Here is a 23,418-nt window from a genome sequence, read left to right on the forward strand (position 1 = left end):
ACTTATAGAAATAAAACTGAATGTATCTGACAATATGGTAAAAATACAATTAAAAGCTTAAAGTAACAATGGATGATTGGATGAGCAAGTCTGATTGGGTTTTCCTGGTTTTGTTTCTCATACTTTCAGTACTCCGTTGGGTGACTGGTTCTCAAATGTCTAATGAGGTTGGCAGTATTAAAAGGTCATTGATGATTTCCACAGTGAGCAGTTTTGGAGTCACGGACATTGCATATTGTAATTTTGCTCTTTTTTTAAGATTTCTTGAAAAACTGCGAGACTGGATAATTTATTGTGTCCAACTGGTTTCCCTGTGCACAGTCAGGATATGGCGTCACATGATTGGCTTTTTTGAAAAAAAAAAAAAACAAAAAAAAAACAAAACTAAATTAATTAATTAATTAATTAATAAAATAAAATAAAATAAAATAAAATAAAATAAATAAATAAAATGAATAAAAAATAGTTTGAGTGAAAATCGGCCAATAATGAATAGAAGCTGTTTAATTAGAGCCCCCCCTATTTAAAGAAAAACTCCCTATCATTGGCTGTGATCGTTACGACGTTACAGATGGTACCAGCGGCCCTTTGAAGAGATGAAATAACATGATCAGTGAGTTAATTTGTTCTGGCTGATTGACTCCAGTACAAACTAAAGACACCCTGGGGATCAATTACTGCTGCAATTAGAAACATGCTTCAGGGTCTTGCAGTGGTGTGACTGGCCATCAATATAATGGAGAGCATCCGCAGCCACTCGCTATTGTGATTTGTGATGTCACAATGCCAAACATGTTATTGTGACGATAGAAATCTGTCAAAGATTCTTAATTGTTTTAAAAACTTAGATTTGCATCTGACCCTCTCCACTGTTCTCTATCTCAACCCAATCAGTGAAGGCAGATGGCTGCCTGGTCTGGTTTTGTTCAAGGCTTCTACCTTTAAAAAAAAAGAAAGAAGAAGAAGAAGAAAAAAAAAAAAGGTTCTCTTTGACACAGTTGCCAAGTGCCTGTTCTTGATAGGAATCTTTAGGTTTCTGTAAATGATTACTGACTGAGAAGGCCTAAACATGTTCTCTTTGGAGAGAGCCTCAAGATGTGGTGAAATGGTATAGCAAAAATAAAAATTGCCTTCACCTGGCTTGAGCATATTTCTCAAAAATAACACCCCTTGAAAATTAGGTCTGCAAGATATGCAGAAATATTATTATGATTATTAGCGATTGTGATTTAAGATTTCAGTTGCAATGATTGTTTTTACATTTTATTACATGGCAACTCAGTGGCAGTTTGCAAGAAGGCACAAACAATGGTTTGTGTATGATGCTGCTCTACCATGTCATAATATTTACAATAAACCATTGGCATAGGCATTTTAACGAATGAAAATCTTTCATTTAAGTTCCACATTGAGCATCATCAAAGGAAAATCAAATTGCAATTTGAGCTCTTTATTTGGAACAAATTTTATGAATTGTTTAATGCAAGGAAACATCTTACTGCTGTCTCTTTCATACCTCCTCTAGACTATGGTGAAATTGTTTATAAGATGTTATGAAGGCATGAATCACCCTCTCCGAGTCTGACAGAGGGTAGAAGCTGGACATATTCCATATAGCAATAGATAGTGCCAATTAGAAAAAAAACAAAGACAATCATCCAAGTCAATGCCAGTAAACATCTTATTCCTACCACTTTCTAACTTCTTCTTGATTTTGTTGACATGAATGACATGAATTAAATGAATCCCCCAAACGGCTCTCTGCAAATGTTAGACGCTGCCTATCATGGAGCACTAAGATTCTACTCATTCACTACTGCACTTTGTATTCTCTGATCAATTAGTCATCATTTTCAATACAGACACTTTCACATTGGTATAATTTAGAATTACATATCCATCTTTGGACTGTTGCCAACATATTTACTCTCCAATGTCATACAGACAGAGCAGCCGTAGACTATGCTCCAAGACCTTTATTAACTTCAGACTTCCCTCAGTACATACAGAGCTTTGCAAAAATGCATTTTCTTGCTCTGCCCCTTCAACATGGAACATGCTACAGCAGGATGTGAAGCTGTCCAGCTTCATAGTACTAAGGGATTTTAAACATACTCAAAGGGCACTGCAAAAAGCAAAGTTGCTTGTGCTTTTAGTGTATTCATTGTGCTTCCACTTTTCATTAATGATAAATGTGTCTGTAACTAATTCTCCATTGTACGTCTGTCTGAATCATGTCTCTCCTCAGAATGAGACTCAGTGTCTCAATTAAATTACCTGTATAAATAAAGAGTAAACTACAAAACAAACAAAAATATGAACAGTGAATTTAGATACTTGGTTAAAAGTCTAGTTGAAAATGGCTCAGCCTGATTCAGCTTTAGGAAAGGACTGTCGTATGTCATGTCATTGTCTCTCTTTGTGTATAAATCTTCAATTTTTGTGGGGTGTTTAACTCAGCATAGAGACGAAACTTTTGAAAATACTTAAAATAAAATCCTGGGAAAAAGCTTCTTCTCCTCTGAAGGAAAGAAAGCTTTCCTTTAAAGAAGAACAAACATCCAGGAAAACAGCTTTCACCTTCTCTGAATATTGGACAATATTCTTGATTTGTGCGTGATAAATTAACTTTGGTGTTTACATCATGGGTATTTGCTCATATACAGACCACTGCACAGAAGCCACAATGTTGAGCTCCCTTTGGTGTTACATCGATAAGGACCTTCACTGAAACATGTCAACAAAAATTTACAGTGTCTGTCACCATAAAACCAGTCATGCTGCTTTTCTACCTCTTGATCATAATGTGGCCTACCTTTATCAATGTCGAATTTGGCCTTTTCTCTCCCATCCTCCAATATCCTTCCAGGAAGACTTAGTCTAGGGCAAGGTAAAACATGGCAACTTTATTTATACAGCACAACAACTAAGTTGGCATAAGTGCTTTACACATTAAAACATACAACAGGGAAAATAAAACAAAAGGGACAGAAATGCATAATAAATCCAATAAAAAGGAATAGGATATGGTATAAATGGAGAATGTCGGCTGAGCAGAAAAGATGACTCTTGAGTAACAATTTAAAACCCTAAAGAGCAGGGCAAGATCTAACGTGAGACTGTAGACTGTTCCACAAGTTTGGTGCAGCAACTATGAAGGCTTGATTGCCTCTTGTTTAAGCCTGCTTGCAGGCTCATCTAAAAACAGCTGGTCAGGGGACCTCAGTACTCCAGCTATAGTATGATTATGCAGAAGATTAGCTGGGCAAGGTTCTGTAAAATCATTTAAAAGTCAAGCATAAAAACAATCCTGTTACAAACAGGAAGCTTGTGAAGAGAATGCAACACAGGTGTAATATGATCCCACTTGTCAGTAGGCAAGCAGCAGTATTTTCTAAAAGTTGCATGCATTCAATGGATGACTGGTCGACGTCTGTATAGAAAGAATTACAATCGTCAAGCCAAGATGTTATACAGGCATGAAATACCCACTCCTTGGGGTCTGACTGAGGGAAAGTCTTAACATATGCCATATAGAGATAGATGGTGGCAAATACAAAAGCAAAGGAGAACATGCCTTTTTTTTTTTTTACTTTGTAGTTTTTCTACTGATAGAAACATGTAAAGTCAAGTGTAAGATGGCACAACTTGAAAAAGCATGGGAAATAAGTCCTTTTATCACCCAGCCATTCGTCCAAGTTCAGTATAAACACAGATTATTATTGTACAGTTACACCCATTCATGCACATTGGTTAACTCACCTAAGAAAGTAGGGCTTGGCAAAGAATTTAAAGTCTGTCCCATCAATAAAGAGGTCAAACGCTGATGTTCTGGTGTACGGCACACGGATGTTGAGGGTGAGGTAGTCTGGATCTTGGCTGAGGTCAAAGGCTGGAGTTATCATTATAAATGCTGATGTTTTACAGACCTGCAGAGTCAATGGTGGGAGTAACAAATCCCAGTTAATCTGTAGAAGATTACAACACACAGCGGTCCAGCAGGCTGTCATGGATCATGGAGCAGCTGACTGCAGCGTGCCACCTTGTGGCTGAGTCTATTCAATGTTATTTTAGGTCGATCACGTGTCCAATAGCCGCAGCCTCTCGAAGGCTACACTCATGATGACAGCTAGAAACAAAGCTGGTTTCTTACATAAAGCACTCCCTTCTTGTTGATGCAACGTAGAAGAATGTCTGAGTGTTAGATTGAAATGTCTCGTATTCTCTCATGTCTCCAAAGACACACACTTAAACACAGTGAAGATGGACACTCAATAAGATCTGGCTTTTATTCAAATGTGTGCATTTCTAACCATTAATGAACCCGTTTTAGTAAATAGAGGACTCTACAATGCTCATCTTCCCACATTTAATTAGCGTTGTTAATTTTTTGCTGCATTACTTAAAGAGCAGCCTTGTGAGGCTATGTCGGCGAACACAGCATGTGTAATAAACCTTAAGGTTTTAAACTGGAGAGAATCTGGTTCGTTCATTGTGCTGCATGTATCCGTTCTTTCGCCAAACACCCCGAAAACCGTACGACGGTCGGAATGAATGTCAGGGGCGAGTCAGTCTTTCCACCAGTACAGATGAAGCGGATTTTTAAAGTTTGTTTGTATTTCTAGCTTGTAAGTGCAGCTAACACACGACTGGTTTCCTCGTGTGCTTCAGCTAACAGCACAGTGTTAGCAGCACTGCTAGCTAACTCACACTCCTCATCGCTACTTAAAATTAGTATTTTCATGGCATAAAGTCAACACGGGCTGTTCAAACCACCCGAGAGACTGCGAAGGAAACGGGGCACTTATATTACAGTTAAGAACATAAACTCACCAAAAAAATGTTGTTATTCCCAAAAACCACACTTGCAGTCCTGAAGCGCAGCGTCCATATTTTACCGTAACGGAGAGACGAAACCAGCAGCTAAATCCTCCTCAACCGCTTAAGTTCAGAGACATACTGAAGTATCAGCAGAGGTCGATATAACGTGTGTCTGAAACATTTGCTATCACTTGAATTAGTAAGCCCTGGAGTGACTTGTACCTGGGAAAATCCATACAATATACATATATATTACACCAAGGTTAGTTTCGCGCAGTTATATAACCGAATACACATGGTAGTTTATTTTCAGTATTACAGTTATTTCTTGTTCATAATATTGCCGGTTTTTTTTTTACCATTGCTTGTTGTACCTGCTGTGATGGTATTTTTGCTACCTAACAAAGTACTGTAATAAACATCAAGTAGTTTTAAAATGATACCAAAATGGAAACACTAATAACATTGTTTTAGCAATTCCATTGATAAAAATTACATAAAAAGTAAATTAAGACGCAGATAAATGAGTGAGGTCCACACTTTTATTACAATTGCAAATAACCATGCGTTAGTAGTGGCGCAATTGCGGTAATGGTTTAGAGGCCACACCTCCCCAGTGAAATCCTCCATGGACGGTGATGAGCTCCTCTCCGCTCTCCATCATCATCTGCAGAAAAATGCGAGCGGGGATCGGTAACAAAATGTCAACTCGGGCTGCTTTCCGTCAGTCGCAGACATGAGCAGGGTCCTCGCTCCCTCCTCCACCCGCAACAAGTCGCTCTCACCATGCGGATTCACTGTAAAGTAGTTGTGATCGCCGTGTGTTTCGGAGTTTTCTTACTTTTGTACTTTTGGGGGGGCAACGCCGCGGACGATCCGCTGCTTAAAGAAGTTGTAGAGGAGAAGAAGGAGAGCAGCAAGTCTTCCCCGCTTCCCCCTGAGCTTGGACGCGATGTTGCGCCAAAGTTTGCAAGGAAAGCGCCCATCGCAGTCGGCGTGCGTGCGGAGCAGCCGCCGAGGGGACGGAGAGAGGGGAAGGCGATCAGCGGAGGTGCCAGCGTGAATGCAAAGAGGTGAGGGGAGTTCGTTTCTTGCTGCTCTGTCTATCATGAGCGCCTTCTCTCCGCGTCCTTTCTCTTTTCTTGTGCTCACACAACAGCATCGTTAACTACTTGGTGTTGCTTATCCTCACCCTTACCGGGGCCGGTAAGTTACAAGAGCGACTGTGTCGGTGTTTAATCGCGCTTTGAAGCAGACGTGTCCCCTCCATCAAACTGCCTACATTGTGCTCAAGGACGCTGGCTCCACAATAGCCTCATCTGTCAGGGGACACTTAAACATCCATATGGGCATCTGCTTGGCTGCTTTTTATAACCATTATTTTCTTCTCGCGTCTTGAACTGTGAATCAGGCTGCTGCAATCAGAGGAGGGCTGCTGAAATGTGAGTAGAGAGCATGACTAATGTGATGAGGATGAAATGTTGGCAGTGGTCACAGTGGGGGACATCAGGCAACAACACACCAGAATGACAAATCACTACTTCACCTCTAAATCTTCATTGTTTGACCCTTGGTGTTTAGGCCTTTTTGTTACACCCCTCTTTTGTTTTTATATGGGGGCAAAGGTCACCTTGAAAGATATAAATGTTAGTTAATTAAGGACACAAATGTGCAAACAGTAGTTATGGCTGCCCAACAAGTAGTTTCAGTGGAAATAACACAAAACGGAAACCCATCCTGTTTGCTGCTCTCCCGATAAAGTCAGCCATTGCAGTCTGTGACTTTTCAGATGTGGTTTTCTTTCTCTTGATTATCGTATGGTCAGATTAAACCACCATCTCCTTCACCAGCCTCGAAAATGTATGCAAAGAGTCAGGTGCTATTTCTGTCCAAGGATGTCTATCAGCTTTTCTAATTTCAGCTTCCTATGTCCCCCAGGTTTTTTGCTCCTGGGTTGAATGCCACCAATGCCACAACAGCCACGATGTGGTGGCGAAGAGATAACTATGTCACGGGCAGGCAATAATATGTATTCTGCTTCAATGCCAGACTGAAGGTTGGGGACGCTGTTTGATAGATAAAACCCATCAAGGCGGTCCATTGAGAAAGGACCTTTTACGTCCCCCCCCAAACCACACTCCTCCATGTGTGTTCGCACTGATAAGAGAGATTGGGTGGAAGGGGTCAGCAGAGGCTGTTTAGAAAAAAAAAAAAAAAAAAGAAAAAGAAAGAAAAGAAGAAAAAAAATACCGACAGGTTTGGAAAATGCTCAAGACTGACTGCTGCAGGTTTTGCCACTAAAAACGTTCACTGGTGTATAAAAGCCAGAGAAATCTGAGCAATGGGGCATCGTTTTAGAGTAGTAGCTGCACAGACCTTGGCAAATTAGTCAACAGTAATGTATTTATGCTTCTACACCAAATCACTGGGATATAAAAGGAGAGCTTAGCTGTGATTTTTGGGACAGGAGTGTTGGTGCTATGCTCACATCCGCTTTTGACACTTTAGTCTTCTTTAAATCTGAGCACTGGACACATTTCCTGTGCAGCATGCTAATAGACAAACATCCCTGTTTTTCCTAATCATATCATTTCCTCTCAACACATCACACTACTTCCTGTGGCTAAAAATAAAAAGAAGACCTTCAGTAACTATCTTAAGACAAATGACTGGTCAATTATGAAAAGAGCTTTAAATAAAAGCATCTGAAATAACTTATATAATTACTCCCATACGAGAGATTATAATGATTGTCTTTGTTCTGTATCAATATAGAATATTGGCTGGACAAATCAGCTAATTTCAAAAATTCTATTCTTGAATGATAAAGCAATCGAACGAGAAATGATGGTTCACTGTAAGTTAATACTAATAAATTGCTCAGGGATTTCATAAGCCCTGCCTCTTAATCCTTCCATCAGTATCATCATTTCACTCTGATGTTATTCCATTCTGCATGTGTATCAAATGCAGTGTAACTCCTCTATCTGTTTGCATTGAACAAAGGTGTGTATCTAAAGGATTAGATGGGTGTTGATACTTGTTGAAACAAATCCCTCGCCCCTGTCACTTCGAATGTATCTAAGCAGCGCTTCTTGCAGTAGAGAAGTCACCCTCTCTCACAGCGGCATTATGCATAGCTATAAAAATGTCACCTTGCATGACTGAGCACTCCATGCTTGCAATTTGAAATCTCCCTGCCTGCATGTGTGTCCTGACCTGGCAGGAGATAGTGCTTTTGTGAGCTTCATCAGAACCAGTTAGATGTGGCTCTTAAACAGGCTTTTAAATTACTGGTAAATGAGTCACAGAGGGTGTGGAAGGAGGTGCTGGAAAGACCTCCACTGGGTAAAATGCAATACTTCAGGAGAACAGGATTTCAAAGCCAAGGCTTAGAAAATTTCCCATCACACATAAAAAAAAAATGTCAAAAATGTTCCTGGAAGTTCAAAGATGACAGTGATTGAGCAAACCGAAACAAACAACGTCAAATGCAACTACCTCATGTAATTGTGTTTGCTTTTATCTGATGGGCTGTGGAAATGAGAGATTTGGGGCTTTTGGGTTGCGTCAGTAAGTTGAATCACAAGTTTTTGTTATTTAAAGATTAAACAGTCTGAATTGAAATCATAGAGATTACAAGCAGCAGGCATATTTTTTAATGCTGCACCATAGATCTTGTGCTGGTGTGAGGTCACAGTAATGTCTGAGGCATGTTTTTCAACTTTTGGTATTGTTCTTGTTTATGCTGAGCTGGCACGATGGACTGATGGAAATGAGAAGAAATACTGAAGGTATCCTCAAGCTTCATAAAAGCAAGAAAATGGGAAAGCCGCTTTGCATGAAGAAAGCGGGAAAAGCAGAGTGCAACATTTAGAGACTTTACAACTGACAATGGGTTGTTGTTATTGTTCTAGTTGTCTTTATAAATGCATTGGTAGTATAATTATGAAAGTATTTCTCTTTTTTGGAGGACGATGATGAGGAAGCGATTAGGTCGTGGGTTGCACAGACCAATGAGTCAAACTTCAACAACAGTCAGAAAATTATTTATTATGCTAATAATATAATCATAATATCAGCTAGTTAATATTAGCTAATAATATAGGAATTTATTAGGCTATAACTATTTGGATTACCCAAAAGAGATTTAGGTGTCAAACTAAACAATTGGCTCTGAACTAGCTGGGTAAATTATGTGCACTATCACATCTCTGTTACTGAGCATTTGCCCGACAGCAATTGCAGTTACCAATTATTGATTGGGCTTGACAATCCTAACTGTGATTTCTTTTTGGTAAATGTTGATGGAAACCCACCCCATACATGTTCCATACAAGGTTTCACCAGTTTTAGCCAGCACAGTTTGGGTGAAAAACAAAAAAATTAGTGAAATCTGGGTTAGATGATTTATCCAGACATCCCGATGAGTGAAATTCATGTAATAGGTTGAGTTGAGTGAAAACATATTGCCTGTAGTTTCAGGCATCTGGCTGTGACTGCATTTGCCGACCGTTGATAGTCCCCCACATGTAATCTAAATAAACATCTGTAGGTGTCTTTTCATGAAGCCTGATATTTTCAGATTGTTATGAAGAGCTGGATTTTGGTTACACCTACCCAAAGATGAAGGGCATGCTGTCAGCGCGTTCAATTAAATGGCTCTATCTACTGGTTCAAACCAGACTAACCATGTTTGATACCAGCCAAACATAATGACAAAGTGGTGGGATTAATGAAATGCCTTCAAGGTACTCTTTGGTTTTTAACTCTCTTCTCCTGTACATGCACCTTCTTCTGTGATTTAAAAGCATTAGCTGGGGTGCTGTGCAGGCAGTGAACTGCTCTTATGCTCACTCTGCAGCCTGTAATGAATTCACTCCCTTTGTACCTCTTCTGTTCTCTTTGACTGCTTCCAGATGTAGGGAACACTGCCATGACATAAAACATCATGTGCACAGCCCATTCTTTTTGCAACACAGGCAATTGTTTTCGTTTTTTGGGTTGTATTTTATTTAATTTTATTTTTTTGGTTTGTTTTGTCACCCAATTTCATGCAGAAATCATTTCAAAGACATTTATTTTCCATGACTAAGTGCGACATAATTACACATGGGTAGGAGATATGGATTGCATTTTCTGTTGGAAAATAGAACTGTGTGTTCAACAACCTTGACAGAGCTCCAGCCTTTGAAGCGTGGCAGACAGATTTCTCAGAACCTTCTCATTCATCCTAATCTGAAGTTCATCACTGTCACGTAGCCATGCAGTAAACAATGTGTCACGCTTGGAGACAACCCTGTAACCCACCTGTCAAATTTCACTCCTCTTTCTTCCCATGCGGTTTTTTTTTTTTTTTTTTACAGAAATTTCACAGGAAATCCATGCTCATTTTTTGAAAGGCGCAGTCTTTAGATGTAAAACCATTTGCCTTCCACTGTTCCCCCAGAAAACGTTTAACAAAAGGTTGTTTGTTCTTTTTATGTGTGCCAGTGTTCTCTCCCTATGGGCTAGAATAATATTTATCTTGAGCATGTTATTATAACCAACCTCATGTAGTGTGTGTGTGTGTGTGGGGGGGGGGGGTGGTATTTGAGTTTATTTTAACTCATGGAGAGCAACTTCTTGCCTTCTTGCCTTTGAGCATGTAAGAACAAAGCCCAGTCAGATGTTGCAGAGATACAGAGAAGAAGAACTGGTTGTGTGTGTATGTGATAGTGTGGCTTTGGTGTTGAAGTGTGTGCAAAGGAACAGAATGTCATGCTTTTCTGAGAAATCCTTTAATTTGTGCCCAGTCTGGCAAAAGCAGGATGAATGTGGTGGGGACCTGTTATTTCCTTGAATACATTGCCCTTCTTTTCCCTCACTTGATTCTCATAGAAACCAAAATGAATTTCTGTGTTGCTGACATGCCCATGAAGTGACAGGCCATTACTGTTAAGATGTGACATACTGGCATGAGTAGGGAGGAAACCTTACATGTGCTGCCATGCTCATGACATGCATTTGGCCGCAGATGGAAGAGTAGCTAACAGATAAAAATAATGTGTGAGTATGACACCACCCATTCTGTGTTCTGACTGGATGGATGCAATCTTAACATTTACTGTAGTTAATCAATATGTCCAGAGAAAGTCAACCTGAATCCAACGTGCTGAAAAAACATAATCACAATCAAATAGTAAGACTACCTAAAATTTCTGAAAGAACAAAGTAAACCTTTCCTCTTTCATAAATTTAAACACACCATGCTATATTCAGTATCCTCCAGGTCTACAGGCTTGCTTGTTTTGGCATGAGCAGTGACGAATATTAGCTAATGCTAGCAAGCCTCATTCAGCTTTTCCATTCATTCATTCATTCATTCACCTTCTACGGCTTTTCTTTTTCCGGGTCACGGGGAGTGATGGAGCCAATCCCAGTCCACTGCAGGGCCAACACACAAAGACAGACAGAGACCAACAACCACTCACACTCAGACCTACAGATAATTTAGAGTCACCAGTTAACCAAAACATGATGTCTTTGGACGGTGGGAGGAAAAGTGCACAGAGAAAACATGCAAACTCCACACAGAAAGGCTTAATGGGGCAACAGTGCTAACCACTATGCCACCATGCCACCCTCACCTTTTCTATTCTGTATCAGGTAAAAAAAAAATTGTCAACATGATTTTCAAAACTCAAGAGCAACACTTTTAATACGCCTATAAATCCACTAGCAACTAGCTAGTGAGCTTCAGCCAGCTAACATTCCTTTCTTTAGTTGTAGTAATTGTTGAGTTCCTCCACATTGGAACTCGCATGTTTGTTTGATGAAGGATGCGGGAGATGTTCAGATTAGTTTTAACAAGTTTTTAACAGCAACATTTTAACAGCAAAATAAGCCACAGAAAAGAGATTGTTCACAGAGCTCTGGATCAGACTATGTCTCTCTGACCAGCATACCATCCTCGTGTCAGTTCACAAAGTCTGATAATCTGACTTCCCCTGATCCAGTGTAGTTACATATTCATAAACAAGGAAATGTGCATGGGTGTTGTTCGTCTTCTGATTGGCTCGCTTCAGTTTCCTTCCTTTGTCTGACGGTGACAGATTTAGTGCCTCGTGGATGTAACCTGAAACGCACTTAACAGAGGAAACAGTTGTATTGCACACAAAGAACTTATCACACATTGGCCTCTGTGTGGTGACATTTGCTACAGCTCACTTCTCCTTAGGATGTTGTTTGTCTACTCCTTGTACAACACCAGTGTGTAAATGAGTAAGCTTGGTAGGTGAGTCTTCCTATTTTCGGCCTTTCAGTACCCTTTCCACTGCACATAATGCTACTGACCTTTGTCTGACCTGCACATGATGTCACTGACCTCTGTCTGCCCTGTGATCTGCAGCAAAGCATGCACTTACTACGTTTTATGGTTATTTTCTGAATTTGATTAGAATCAGTGTAAACTTATTTATGCTATTAGGACAATTTAGTGAAATACAGCTCAAAAAATGGCAACAGAGTAGCAGATAGGCTACAGGGGGCATATTGTTTTCAGACAGCTTGGTGTACTAGCTGCTATTTGCAGCTAGCTATCTTGGGCATTGTATGGTGATGACTGACAGCTTGTTGATAGTGGACAGTAGATTTTTGTTTTTTTAGTTAGTTTTTTGTTGAAACACTATACAATAGGGAGTTTTTCAGTTTTCATTTAAATGTCTGAATTAAAGTAAAAGGTGAGGAATACCATGTTATAATCATATTCTGTTTGTAAAGATTCAATCAGGGAGAAAAAAATTGATATCTCTAACGATCTAATCTGGTACAGGTGTGGCATGTCGCTGCAATGAGGTGGATAAATCCAATGGTTTCTTTTCAATGATCCAGGTAAAGGCAAAGAGGTCAGTAATATATATTTCCAATGAAGGGTTTTAGTATCCTGTTGTGTTCAAAGGCTGATTTATAGGCTTTTGGAAGGCGTCAATAAGAAGTAATAAGATATTGGGGTAATATGTGATTTAATTGACATTTTTAATAGAATATACGCAGCATAAAGACATTGAAATCAGTTTCAGCCGTTGAAATTCCATCCAGGTCAAACCATCCATGAAAGTTTGAAATTGCATGATTTATTTCAGCGCTATCCCTTTATATTATTGCTTTATCTTGTATATAGTCCTGTATATATGCTTTTAAGTTATAAATTGTGCTTCACAGGCTCTGCAGCTCTCAGACCAATTTACAAACGATGAGGCAAATGAGGTCTCTGAAAGAAGTGATCATCATCAGGTTTAATCCCCTCAACTTCCCCCACACATGCCCTTGTCCTATATAGATTAAACAACAGTGTTGCACAAAATTGCACATCCTGCAAATCATCCATCCATCCATCTTCTATCGCTTTTCCATTTCCGGATCACGGGGGGTGCTGCTGGCAATCCCGCCCAACGTTCCAGGCGAGGGCAGGCTACACCCTGGACAGATCGCCAGTCTAACACACAAAGACAAACGGCGACAAAAAGCCACTCATGCTCGCATTCAGACCTAAAGACAATTTAGAATCACCAGTTAACATACTTGCGTGTCTTTGGATGGTGGGAGGAAACCGGAGTACCCGGAGGAAACCCACGCAGACACAGGGAGAACATGTGAACTCTGCACAGAAAGGCCCCAACCTCTTTTATAAAGTCCGTTCAGGAGCTCTGCTGTAGTAGTTGGGAATAAGGCCTTGTTCAAGGGCACCCCAGATCTTTCAATTTTACTACTTAACGGTAAGTTTTCTGTCTCATACTAAACCATTTGTGTACTAATCATTCTCATCCCTCTATGTCCTTTGTAGTAAACAGAGGAATAATGTGGCCCGGCCTGTGATCAAGCGCACCCGGGCTGAGGAGGTCATGCACTTGGCTGTGGTGGCTTGTGGGAATCGTCTGGATGAGACCCTCACCATGGTCAAATCAGCCCTCCTATTCAGCCTCAAGAAGATCAAGTTTCACATTTTTGCTGAGGACCCCTTGGCCCCACAGTTTGAAGAAAGGGTAAAAAGCCTTGCGTTTCCTGACGCCTGATTGTATATGGTACTAACCGTTACAAAATGGCACAAAATCAGATGTGGAAGATTCTTTTGAGTTTGTTTTTTTTTTGTCTATGTTACTTTAGAGCACACTGTGATTTCTTATTTAATGCAGCACGTGATATATTCCCCCTCTTTCTTTGTAATAGATAATGTGAAGATCAGAGCTCTACTGCTGACTCCCTCTAGTACAGACATATAACCCTTTTATCTCAGGGATGCGGCATAATATATCACAGAGACACACAGTTTTTTCTTCAGCAGCGTGTAGCACTTCAAAGTCACCTTTACAAAGGTGCCTGGTCGGTTTTTGATCAGTTCCACTGATATTGCAACAGTCTGTTAAAATTACTCCAGTTAACAGACCTCAAACAGTACCTAAAGCACCTTAATCAGCTTTAAATCCAAACCCTAAGAGGTTATTATTTCCATATGGAGAAAATCTCCACATAGAGGACAGAGAGTCCTGGTAGCTGATGCCTAGCTAATGTTGCACACATGGCGGGTTTGTGCAGGAGGGAGCTTATGCAGATAAACGGTGTTAAGAGACATGGTTTGGACTATTTCGAAGAGGGGTTGCTCGCAATCTCTTTTGCTCTCTCGTCCTCGTCAGCACAAACCCTGCCAACAGCTCACAGCGCTCTCACCCTTTTCAGGGCCAAACTCTTAATCTGATGATTACGCAGGGTATAACAGGTCAGATAACATAGGCTCTAGCCATACAATGTGGACTTTTAAGAGGGTGTCTTTCCTTGTTTAGACTATTGGTTTCTCAATAAAACAACAGCTGGCAGCTGCATGAGTTCAACATGGAACAGCACAGCACCATGAGACATGACTTCAGTGTTTTAAATGACCGGCTCTATGCACCATTTTATGTTGATAATTGAGAAAAAAGAGAGGTTAGTTTTCAAAATAATGATTGTTTATAATGGCTCTTTCTTACTCAGCCTTTTAGGAGTCCATTAATGGTTCCTATTTATAAACTGCGATGTGTTGCTTTACTTGCAGCTAAAACAGTGGCCTCATGCTGCCTCCAAGTTCCTGTACAGCATCTACCCCATCACCTTCTCAGTGGGAAATGCAGATGAGTGGAAGAAGCTCTTCAAGCCCTGTGCTGCTCAGAGACTCTTCCTCCCTGTAAGGCCTGCACCACTTATCTCCCATCACATCCTCAGTCACCATGCATAATGTGATTAACTAGTGTTCAGAAAAAATTTAATTAATCCATTTCATTTCTACTCAAACAGCATTTTCCTGCCCTTTATTTTATTGCACTGTATGATTATAATTAATTACTGGCGCGGTGATTGATGATTTCACACCTTCTTCTCAGCACTTACTTAAGAAATAAGCAGTCTCCAGAGACTTAACCCACTAATTGTATCAAGTGAAGGCTGTGTCTGGCTATTGATTTTCTTTTTCATTGAAATGTGAGCCAGCTTACTTACCATGTAATGAACATATTGCAGCTCAAACAGATCCATAGTTTTTTTCCCTTTTGTTGCAAGGCAATCAATAAAGATCCACTGTTCACTTTATTAGGAAATCCAAGTACTTATGAGCACCGAGTCTTTTTGCCACTACATGATCTGAATTGTCTTGATTCAGTACCATCACATGCTGTCATTGATGCACTTCATGCCGCATGAGTTCGCAGCGTAACCTTCATAATTTATAGTGTTACCAGTTTAACAGGCCTTACTTACTTCCTAAAAATTGTCCTAAATTTCACCTTTTTTTATTTCGAAGTAGCAGGGAAACTGCAACATACTACTTCATCCCTAACCCTAACCCAAAATAAAGCAAAAAACAAGCCCTGAAATAATTGTCCTGCATCCCGCAGTCATTTACCTCCCCACATCTGGCCCAGGAGAGAATCAAGCAGCGAGGGCTGATGGAATGATGAGAGAGAGCAGGAGAGCAAGAGAGGGAGAGAGAAAGAAGTGGCACAGCTGGAACTGGAGAGCTGTTTAGTGAAGTGGAAACTGACGTTGAGTCATTCCACTTCCTTTTCTTCATTTTGTCCACCTCTTACTGTGGGTGGGGCCATTGTTTAGAAGTCATTGCATACACAGGCATGTTATACTGTTTGCACCATGACTGCTGTCTGCGTCCATTAAACAGGGCAGGAGGACAATATCGTCTCAATGGAATTTACACAAATGACCTGTTTATTGAAGATTGGAGAACCAAATTACCAGATTATTAAAAAATTCTGGTTAAAGGAAGCACTAGGTCAAAGGATCCTTTAATCGTTGTCCTACTACCAGATGGCTTGTGTTGGCTTTAACAGCAGTTTCGACATACCTTGTTAGTTTGGCATCAAATTTCTATCCTTCATCCACTAATGGCTCCCTCCAGTGACACTAAGCAACACCAGTATTAATCTTATCCTATCTTTTCCTCTACTGAAGTTAGGATGCTAACCATCTTGAGCCAGCCTCAGGGTCCCTACAGATGTACACACATACAGCTACATTGTTGGAACGATGGGCTATTGCACTGCTTGGGCTTGATAAGATAGGTTGAACCTTGGTCATATACCAAGACCCACAATGTAACGAGCAGCAATGTTCCACAGTCACGTTAGAGCACAAGTACGCCCTCTGAGCACTACCCAGAGCTCCGCGTTATTCTGCGGTCGCCGCTGACTCTGCAGCTCAGACTTTATCATGTCACAGCTCTGCCACAGAGGCAAGTGTTTTTGTGCTGTATGTTGTGAATGGTAAGCTGTCTGTGAGCAATGCACTTTGTGACAACTTGTCTTGAACTCCACTCGTCGTCCTTGTACTGTTTTCACAGAAGATACTTTGTTTCTCGGGGAAAAAAAAAAAAAACAACCCAAAACTGTCCCCATTGTACTGAGGCATACAAGAAAATTTTAATCTTAGCCAAACTGTGTAATTTTCTGATACTGTTCTACAGACTTCTATCTCTGTCTTGATATTGACTTTATTTATGATAAATTGTAGAGCAAGTAATGAAAAAAATCCAAGGTCCTCAAGTCTCTTTGAAATGATCCAACTGTGGAAAATTTCAAATTTGAAAGGTATGGTGGAAGAAACATTGCAAAAATTGCAAAATTGTGCAAACCGAGAGCTGTAACCTTACAGTACAGACAAAATATCTATATTTTCTTACTTCTCTAAACTACTGAAGATGATTTGCCAACAGCACAAATTAGTTGAGAGTTTTGTCTGCGAAACCACTTTTCCCAACTCACCAAATGAGTTCAAGCAGTTTTTCAAAACCTCTGAATCTTAAAAGCAAAAAACTTTCACATTTCAGAACCTTGAAACAGAAATTTGAATAGATGTTGGCCATTTCTATCCATCAACAAATTAATTAAGCAGCTAAAGGTTGCAGCTTTACTTGGGTTTTTAGCCAAATACCTACAAAATTCCCATTAACCTCAGCTGTACATTCAGTGATACTAATTCATGAATATTACCCTGATAACATGCTAAACTGAGACACATTGCACTTGTTAAACGTAAGCATTTTATCAGTGTAACTATGACCTGACAGACTTAAAACTGTAGCTTGTTTTATGTTGAATCTGATGTGCACCCCACTTTGACACATTTGATTTAAACTGAACCTCACAATGTTTTCTGCAGACTTCATAGTTACGATTTATGATTCTGTGAGCCATTGCTTGGTAGAGCAAACTGTTTCTGCAGAGGTTAGGGAGAGGGGGAGAGGGTTAGCAGTTTTATTTATTGAACATAATTCTTTGGTGTCATCGCATCCAAGTAATCTGATCATAAATATTCTGTGATTATGCTTCTAGGTTATCCTGAAGGATGTGGACTCACTACTGTACGTGGACACTGATGTCCTGTTCCTGCGGCCAATGGATGACATCTGGAGTCTCCTGAAGTCCTTCAATAGCACACAGCTAGCAGCCATGGCTCCAGAGCATGAGGTCCCCAAGATTGGCTGGTACAGCCGCTTTGCACGTCACCCTTTCTACGGGGTCACAGGGGTCAACTCTGGTGTCATGCTGATGAATCTTACCAGAATCCGCAGCACAGTGTTCAAAGTAAGGTCAAAATATATTGCCCTATAATAGTGCTATATACAGGAAAAATTTTTTTTTTTAATAATTTTAGTCTTCTTTTTTTCATGATTTTAATTGTAGGCTGGGATGCTTTTATGGAGATTTTCTTTCTTTCATTCTTTTTTTTTTTTTTCAGTAAGTTAAATGGTTTTACCTTAATCAAAAAAACAACCTGCAGCATCTGAGCTCTTGCACTTGGCCATATTGTGATGGCAATAATATTTCAACAAATTGTTCCTTTCCCACACTATACTCAGATCAGTTGCAAGCTAAAGTGAGCTGCGACACCTCGCAGTGTTGTTGTTGTTTTTTTTTTTACACTAAAGTCACAGGATGAGTACTCTGAGTGGGCTTTGACTGAAGCTTTCTGATTACCACGCTAGCATCACAGACTTGTGCCCTCAGAACTCAATTTAGCAGCTCTCCAATTCTTAATACTGCCAGCAGATTGCAAATTGAAGCTTGAATATAAATGTGCTCCTCCTTTGATGTGGTTTGGGAGAAAAAAAAATTACTGCTTTTCAGCAGTTTGCTTAGTGTTGAAGGTTGTTGTTATGTATTTCAGAACAGTATGATCCCCACCGGCCTATCGTGGGAGGATCTTCTACATCCACTCTATCAGAAATACAAGAACCACATCACCTGGGGAGACCAGGATCTTCTTAACATCATCTTCCACTACAATCCAGGTACAGCTGTTTTTGGCAGGATATTAATGTCATTTATAGTGATCATAGGATGGGTTGTCTCCCTGAAAACACATTCATTTTAATGCCTTTTGAAGATCAATGAAAGACAGATCTAACACATCAGAGTGTATGTATATATAGAACTATTTTAAGATACTGTGTGCTCTCAACATTCTCACATGATCTGTGTCTTACTTAGCTGCAAACAAAGCAAGTGTGATCAGTAAACGCACAAGGATGTGACTATAGGCAAAAGCACACTTTAGCAGCAGACTGAGTTTCAGCTGCAGCAGCCAGATGTGGGCATTAAGTGCTGCAAGCCATCGGCAGAGCTGGCATTGCTAGTGTTTGCCTGATAACACTGCAGAGTGGAGTGTGATTTTGTTCTACATGTTGAGGCATTCTCCAGAAGAATACTCACATTAGTCTTCAACTATTGTTCTGATCTATTTTTGCTTTTGTTCAATGGAAATATGTGGCGTCTAAAGACTTCAAAAATCTCTTCAGATCAGGATTCAGTGGAATTTAAAGGGAATTAGGTAGAGCTCGCTTTTTATTTATATATTTTTAAGTAAAAAAAAATATATAATTTTATATATTTTATATATATAATGTTTTGGTTCAAGTGGTAAACCACTGTGATATCACCCATTGGTCTGTAAATTTCTGTTTTGAAGCCTCCAGTTTGTAAATTGGCAGTCACCATCTTGGTTTCTTAAAAACTAGTAGAAACCATACGGGGGCAGAAGGTGGAGCTGAGTAGGAATGAGGGATGAATAGACCTGCTCTATACTTTATCCTGATAGTCAGGAAGGCCACCATATGTGGTACAGTCTGTTAATCACACAGTGCAAAGGAGCTAATGCTTCCTCTGCTTTATGGTCTGTTTTCCTCTAATGGGACCGTCATTTAAAAAATTAACATCACATTCACATTTTATGTTCAGACATCCGTACCTTGAAGCTGCAGTACACCACCAGCCATTGGGCTGCAATGCTGGAGCGGTTGGAGGTTGATTAGTTTGCTCAAGGGCAACATGTTTTCATTTTAGTTTGTTTTTCAGAGGTCTTTTTTACATCTGTGTTTTATGTAAATGCATAATATATTTTCCTAACTCTGTTCCAAACTTATCCATGTTCCTTTCTCAATGCTTTTTTTCCCCATATTGTTTGTACTGCTTCTGTGCAGGACACAATCCGTAGAAAGGTGTTTTGCTATACACATCCTTTACTGTGAGCGTTACACTCACTGAATATATATTTATCATTTATCCAGTGGATGCAGTAGATATTCAAAAACCCATTAGTCAGATCAGCACATTATTTTTGTATTAGGTCTGTCTGTAACTACTCAGGCAAGTGTAGCAAGAGAGTCTCTGAAACACATGGACCATTTAACCTATTGCAGTATACAATACACTGAGCACAACTTCACCAGGTGGCCTTATTAATCATAGCATTTATATTAGCCCATCTATTGAGGATATTCTTCCAGTACCAGCTGTGTAGTCCCTATATATTCTACTATCTCATTTTGCATAATGTTTTTTCCTCATGGAGTCCACAATGGTTTGCTTTATAAAAGTCATACTAGGGTGTTCCAGTGGGGATGGTGGTATTTGATGAAATGGGAGAGAGCGCTTATCCTGTATGTAGGCCTATGGCTGTGTCTTCATTCAAAGGCCTCTTTACTGTGAGGACAAAGAGAAAAATATTCTATAGTGTAAGATAGGATAGGACAGTCTTTTAATCCAGATTTTTCAAGGTGAACTGAATGATTGTTTTTATCAAACTCTATAAGCGACTGCCCTCACTTTATCCTCCTGGCTATTGCAGTTGAAGTGAATGAGTCACAATGCGTGTTTTTCTTTTTCCAGAGTGTCTCTTCATCTTCCCCTGCCAGTGGAACTACAGGCCCGATCACTGTATGTATGGGAGTAACTGTAAAGGGGCTGAAGAGGAGGGGGTGTCCATCCTCCACGGCAACCGTGGTGTTTATCACGATGACAAGCAGCCAGCTTTTAAAGTTGTCTATGATGCAATACGTGAAGTGAGTACTGACACATTGTGGTACTGATGCAGAGTGCCCTCTGTTGAAATCCCACATCCATTGCAATGTGGAAGTTGGTGTGTTTGCATGTACAGTCACCATACTGTCTGAGTACTTTATCAGGAACTCCGTACTACTCCAGGCAAGGGCTTCCCTTCGTTCACAAAACCAACCTAATTCGTCATGGCATGATTTCCAGTATGTGTTTGAAACCTTCCTTTGAGATTGTACCCATATTGGTATGACAGCTCTACTCTCATTCCCTGATATCCCTCTTCTGGAGTACAATATCACAGGAATACCTGGAGTTAATTTCACACAAATGTTCTCTTGAGGATGAAGTGAATTTGGTTATCAAAGGTAAAGATCACTGTGACTGGGCATTCTAGGCCATAATTTAAGGACTTATGCTCTCATTTTGTCAAGATTTCCTACAGAAGTCCAATCGTATACATTGATGAGATGATGACATGTTATTTCCAAACAGTCAAAGGTTTACTTGCCATTGTCTCATATATCACATCATAATCTTCTGGAAACACACTTGGTTCCTTTTATTAAATGCTTTTTCAAGTTCCTCAGACATGGATGTGAACTACAACATCACTGATTGGCAGAAGCACTTCTTTTCATCTGAGTTCTCGTTTACCAAAATGTTTAGCTGTTCCTTTTGAGACAACAACTCAAAAAAAGAGCAGCTTTGAGTATTTTCTCTCTTGCTTGCATTAAACAATCTGGGTCAGTTTTTAAAATTAGAATTTGTTTTCTCTGGCAGCAGAGACAGTTCCCTCTGCTCTGTGGAGATAAGCCTCTTAAAGATGAACTGTGCCGTAATTTATGATTAATAGAGAACCCAACCCCAATCCTGCTGACAGAATTTATAAATACCCTTTAGTCTGTGATATGTTGCATGAAACAAAACTATCAAACTCAAATAGTTTTCAGACAAGGATTGACATAGGGTAATGTCTTTGTCCCTGCAGTTTCCGTTTGATGACAACATGTTCCAGTCACTCTTCTACCCCATCCAGACCAAGTTCTTGGACACAGTCAACACCCTGTGTGGTCGGATTCCTCAAGTCTTCCTCAAGCAGATAGAAAAGACCATGAAGAAGGTGTTTGAGGAGAAAGTGGTCCGACATGTCAGACCACACAAATAACAGATGGAGGAAGAAGACTCTGTTTAATCTGACAACACCAAGGGCCATCTTGCTATGGATTATGTTCAATGCCAGAATCTTCAAGATGGAACTCAGCATTTGCTGTGCATTTAGCACTAGACAATTCCTGGGAAAAATGTTTTTATGAACCTAATGAGCCTCAGGTGGATAATAAGCCTATGTATACAGAAGAGCATACAGTGCTGGTCAGTGATGCCGTAGAATAGGTTTTTCTTATTACCGTCTTGAAAATCTCACATCTCAGTTGTGTATGGGATGATGAGAATGGTGAAACAGTGGGGGAATAAAAAGACTGCATGGCCCAACAACAACCAGAAATATCAGCTCTTCCTCTCAAATATAAAAGCAAATTTGAAGTCATATATTTGCCAAACAAGCATCAACAAGTCAACTTTTGGCAACTGAAAGTTTTTCTCCTTTAAGTAGTAGCTACATAAACCACTCCTTTAAAATCATTTCAATGTTTTTACCAGAAAATAACTTGAAATGTGAATGTGTGAATGAGAAGAGTTGTGTGTCGGTCTTTTCGGCAGTTGCCAAATGCCACTGACAGTATTAGAAACAGTACAATAGAGAAAATACAGACTTATATGTTAAACGCCAAATGTTAAAATGCACTTTCAGAATGATATTAGGAGTGGATGGTTGTATGTACACATGTTGACATTAGATGCTACACTATCCGAGTAAACAAATACCAAAAGTGCTCGCATTTAAAAGAGAAAAGACACATACTGCATACTACAGCTGATTATGTGCCATATAAATATTCATGTCTGCCGATGTTTACTATTGAGTGGTATAGGCATGCGTGTGTGTTTGAGAGGGTATTTTAGTTTGTAATATGATGTATGTTATGTTGTGGACACGAGTCATATGTTTAAGCAGCACTACTTTAAACGTGGTTTGATTGTCGAAATAAATCAAATCATTGAAACTGGAAACTGAAAATGGCTGCATAGTCACGTGTTCCTAAATAAAACAATGCAATGTCCTGAGTCTGTTTCAGCCTCATTTTCACTTAAAGTGGGTTCAGTTGGACTCAGCTGCATACAGAATTTAGTGAATGATAACTTTTTGCTGATGCCAATGAGGGGATATGTTGTGGGTTCATGCTGTAGACAGAAGGCAACTGCATCACAGCACAAGATTTATTTTTGTATTAAATTGGAAATTGATTATTTCCACTTAATGGTTACATATGATTGCTTTAAAAAAATGCAGTTTTATGGCAAATAAACCATAAACCATACCCGTTGACAGAAATTGGCCTTTTATAGACAGGTAAGAGGGAAGACATTTTTGAAGTGCATCCAATAAAAAGACAACATGTACATGTACTTCAGAAACACAATGATTAGAAGTTTGTACGTGTTGACTTAGTGTATTTAAAGTATTAAAACGAATTCGTGTTATCATGTATCTACATATTTATATAAACAATCTGTCCTGTTTTATAGAAATGTCAGTATGCTTTTGTATTAAGTCTGTTTGATTAAATTATTCTTTGCCTTTGATATATATATATATATATATTTTTTTTTTTTTTTTTTT

General features: G+C 39.6%; 2 protein-coding genes across 2 annotated transcripts in view; one reads left to right on the forward strand and one right to left on the reverse strand.

Moving 5' to 3' along the window:
• Positions 1-4,901, reverse strand: part of shq1 (SHQ1, H/ACA ribonucleoprotein assembly factor) — a 39,170-nt gene extending 34,269 nt beyond the window's left edge. Inside the window, exons 1-3 of the mRNA XM_029502106.1 lie at positions 4,834-4,901; positions 3,763-3,929; positions 2,816-2,880 (exon numbers count right to left, since the gene is read on the reverse strand). Of these exons, the coding sequence (XP_029357966.1) occupies positions 2,816-2,880; positions 3,763-3,905 (208 nt within the window). The 5' untranslated portion in view covers positions 3,906-3,929; positions 4,834-4,901. The remainder of the gene's footprint in view (positions 1-2,815; positions 2,881-3,762; positions 3,930-4,833) is intronic.
• Positions 4,902-5,433: 532 nt separating this feature from the next.
• Positions 5,434-23,295, forward strand: gxylt2 (glucoside xylosyltransferase 2). The gene is made up of 7 exons (XM_029503055.1): positions 5,434-5,894; positions 13,646-13,844; positions 14,891-15,019; positions 17,676-17,927; positions 18,511-18,634; positions 20,511-20,683; positions 21,667-23,295. Exons 1-7 carry the CDS (start codon positions 5,608-5,610, stop codon positions 21,841-21,843), a joined length of 1,341 nt encoding a protein of 446 aa, XP_029358915.1. The 5' UTR covers positions 5,434-5,607; the 3' UTR covers positions 21,844-23,295.
• The last annotated feature ends 123 nt before the right edge of the window (positions 23,296-23,418 follow it).

This window comes from Echeneis naucrates, chromosome 5, assembly GCF_900963305.1.
Source record: "Echeneis naucrates chromosome 5, fEcheNa1.1, whole genome shotgun sequence".
NCBI lineage: Eukaryota > Metazoa > Chordata > Actinopteri > Carangiformes > Echeneidae > Echeneis > Echeneis naucrates.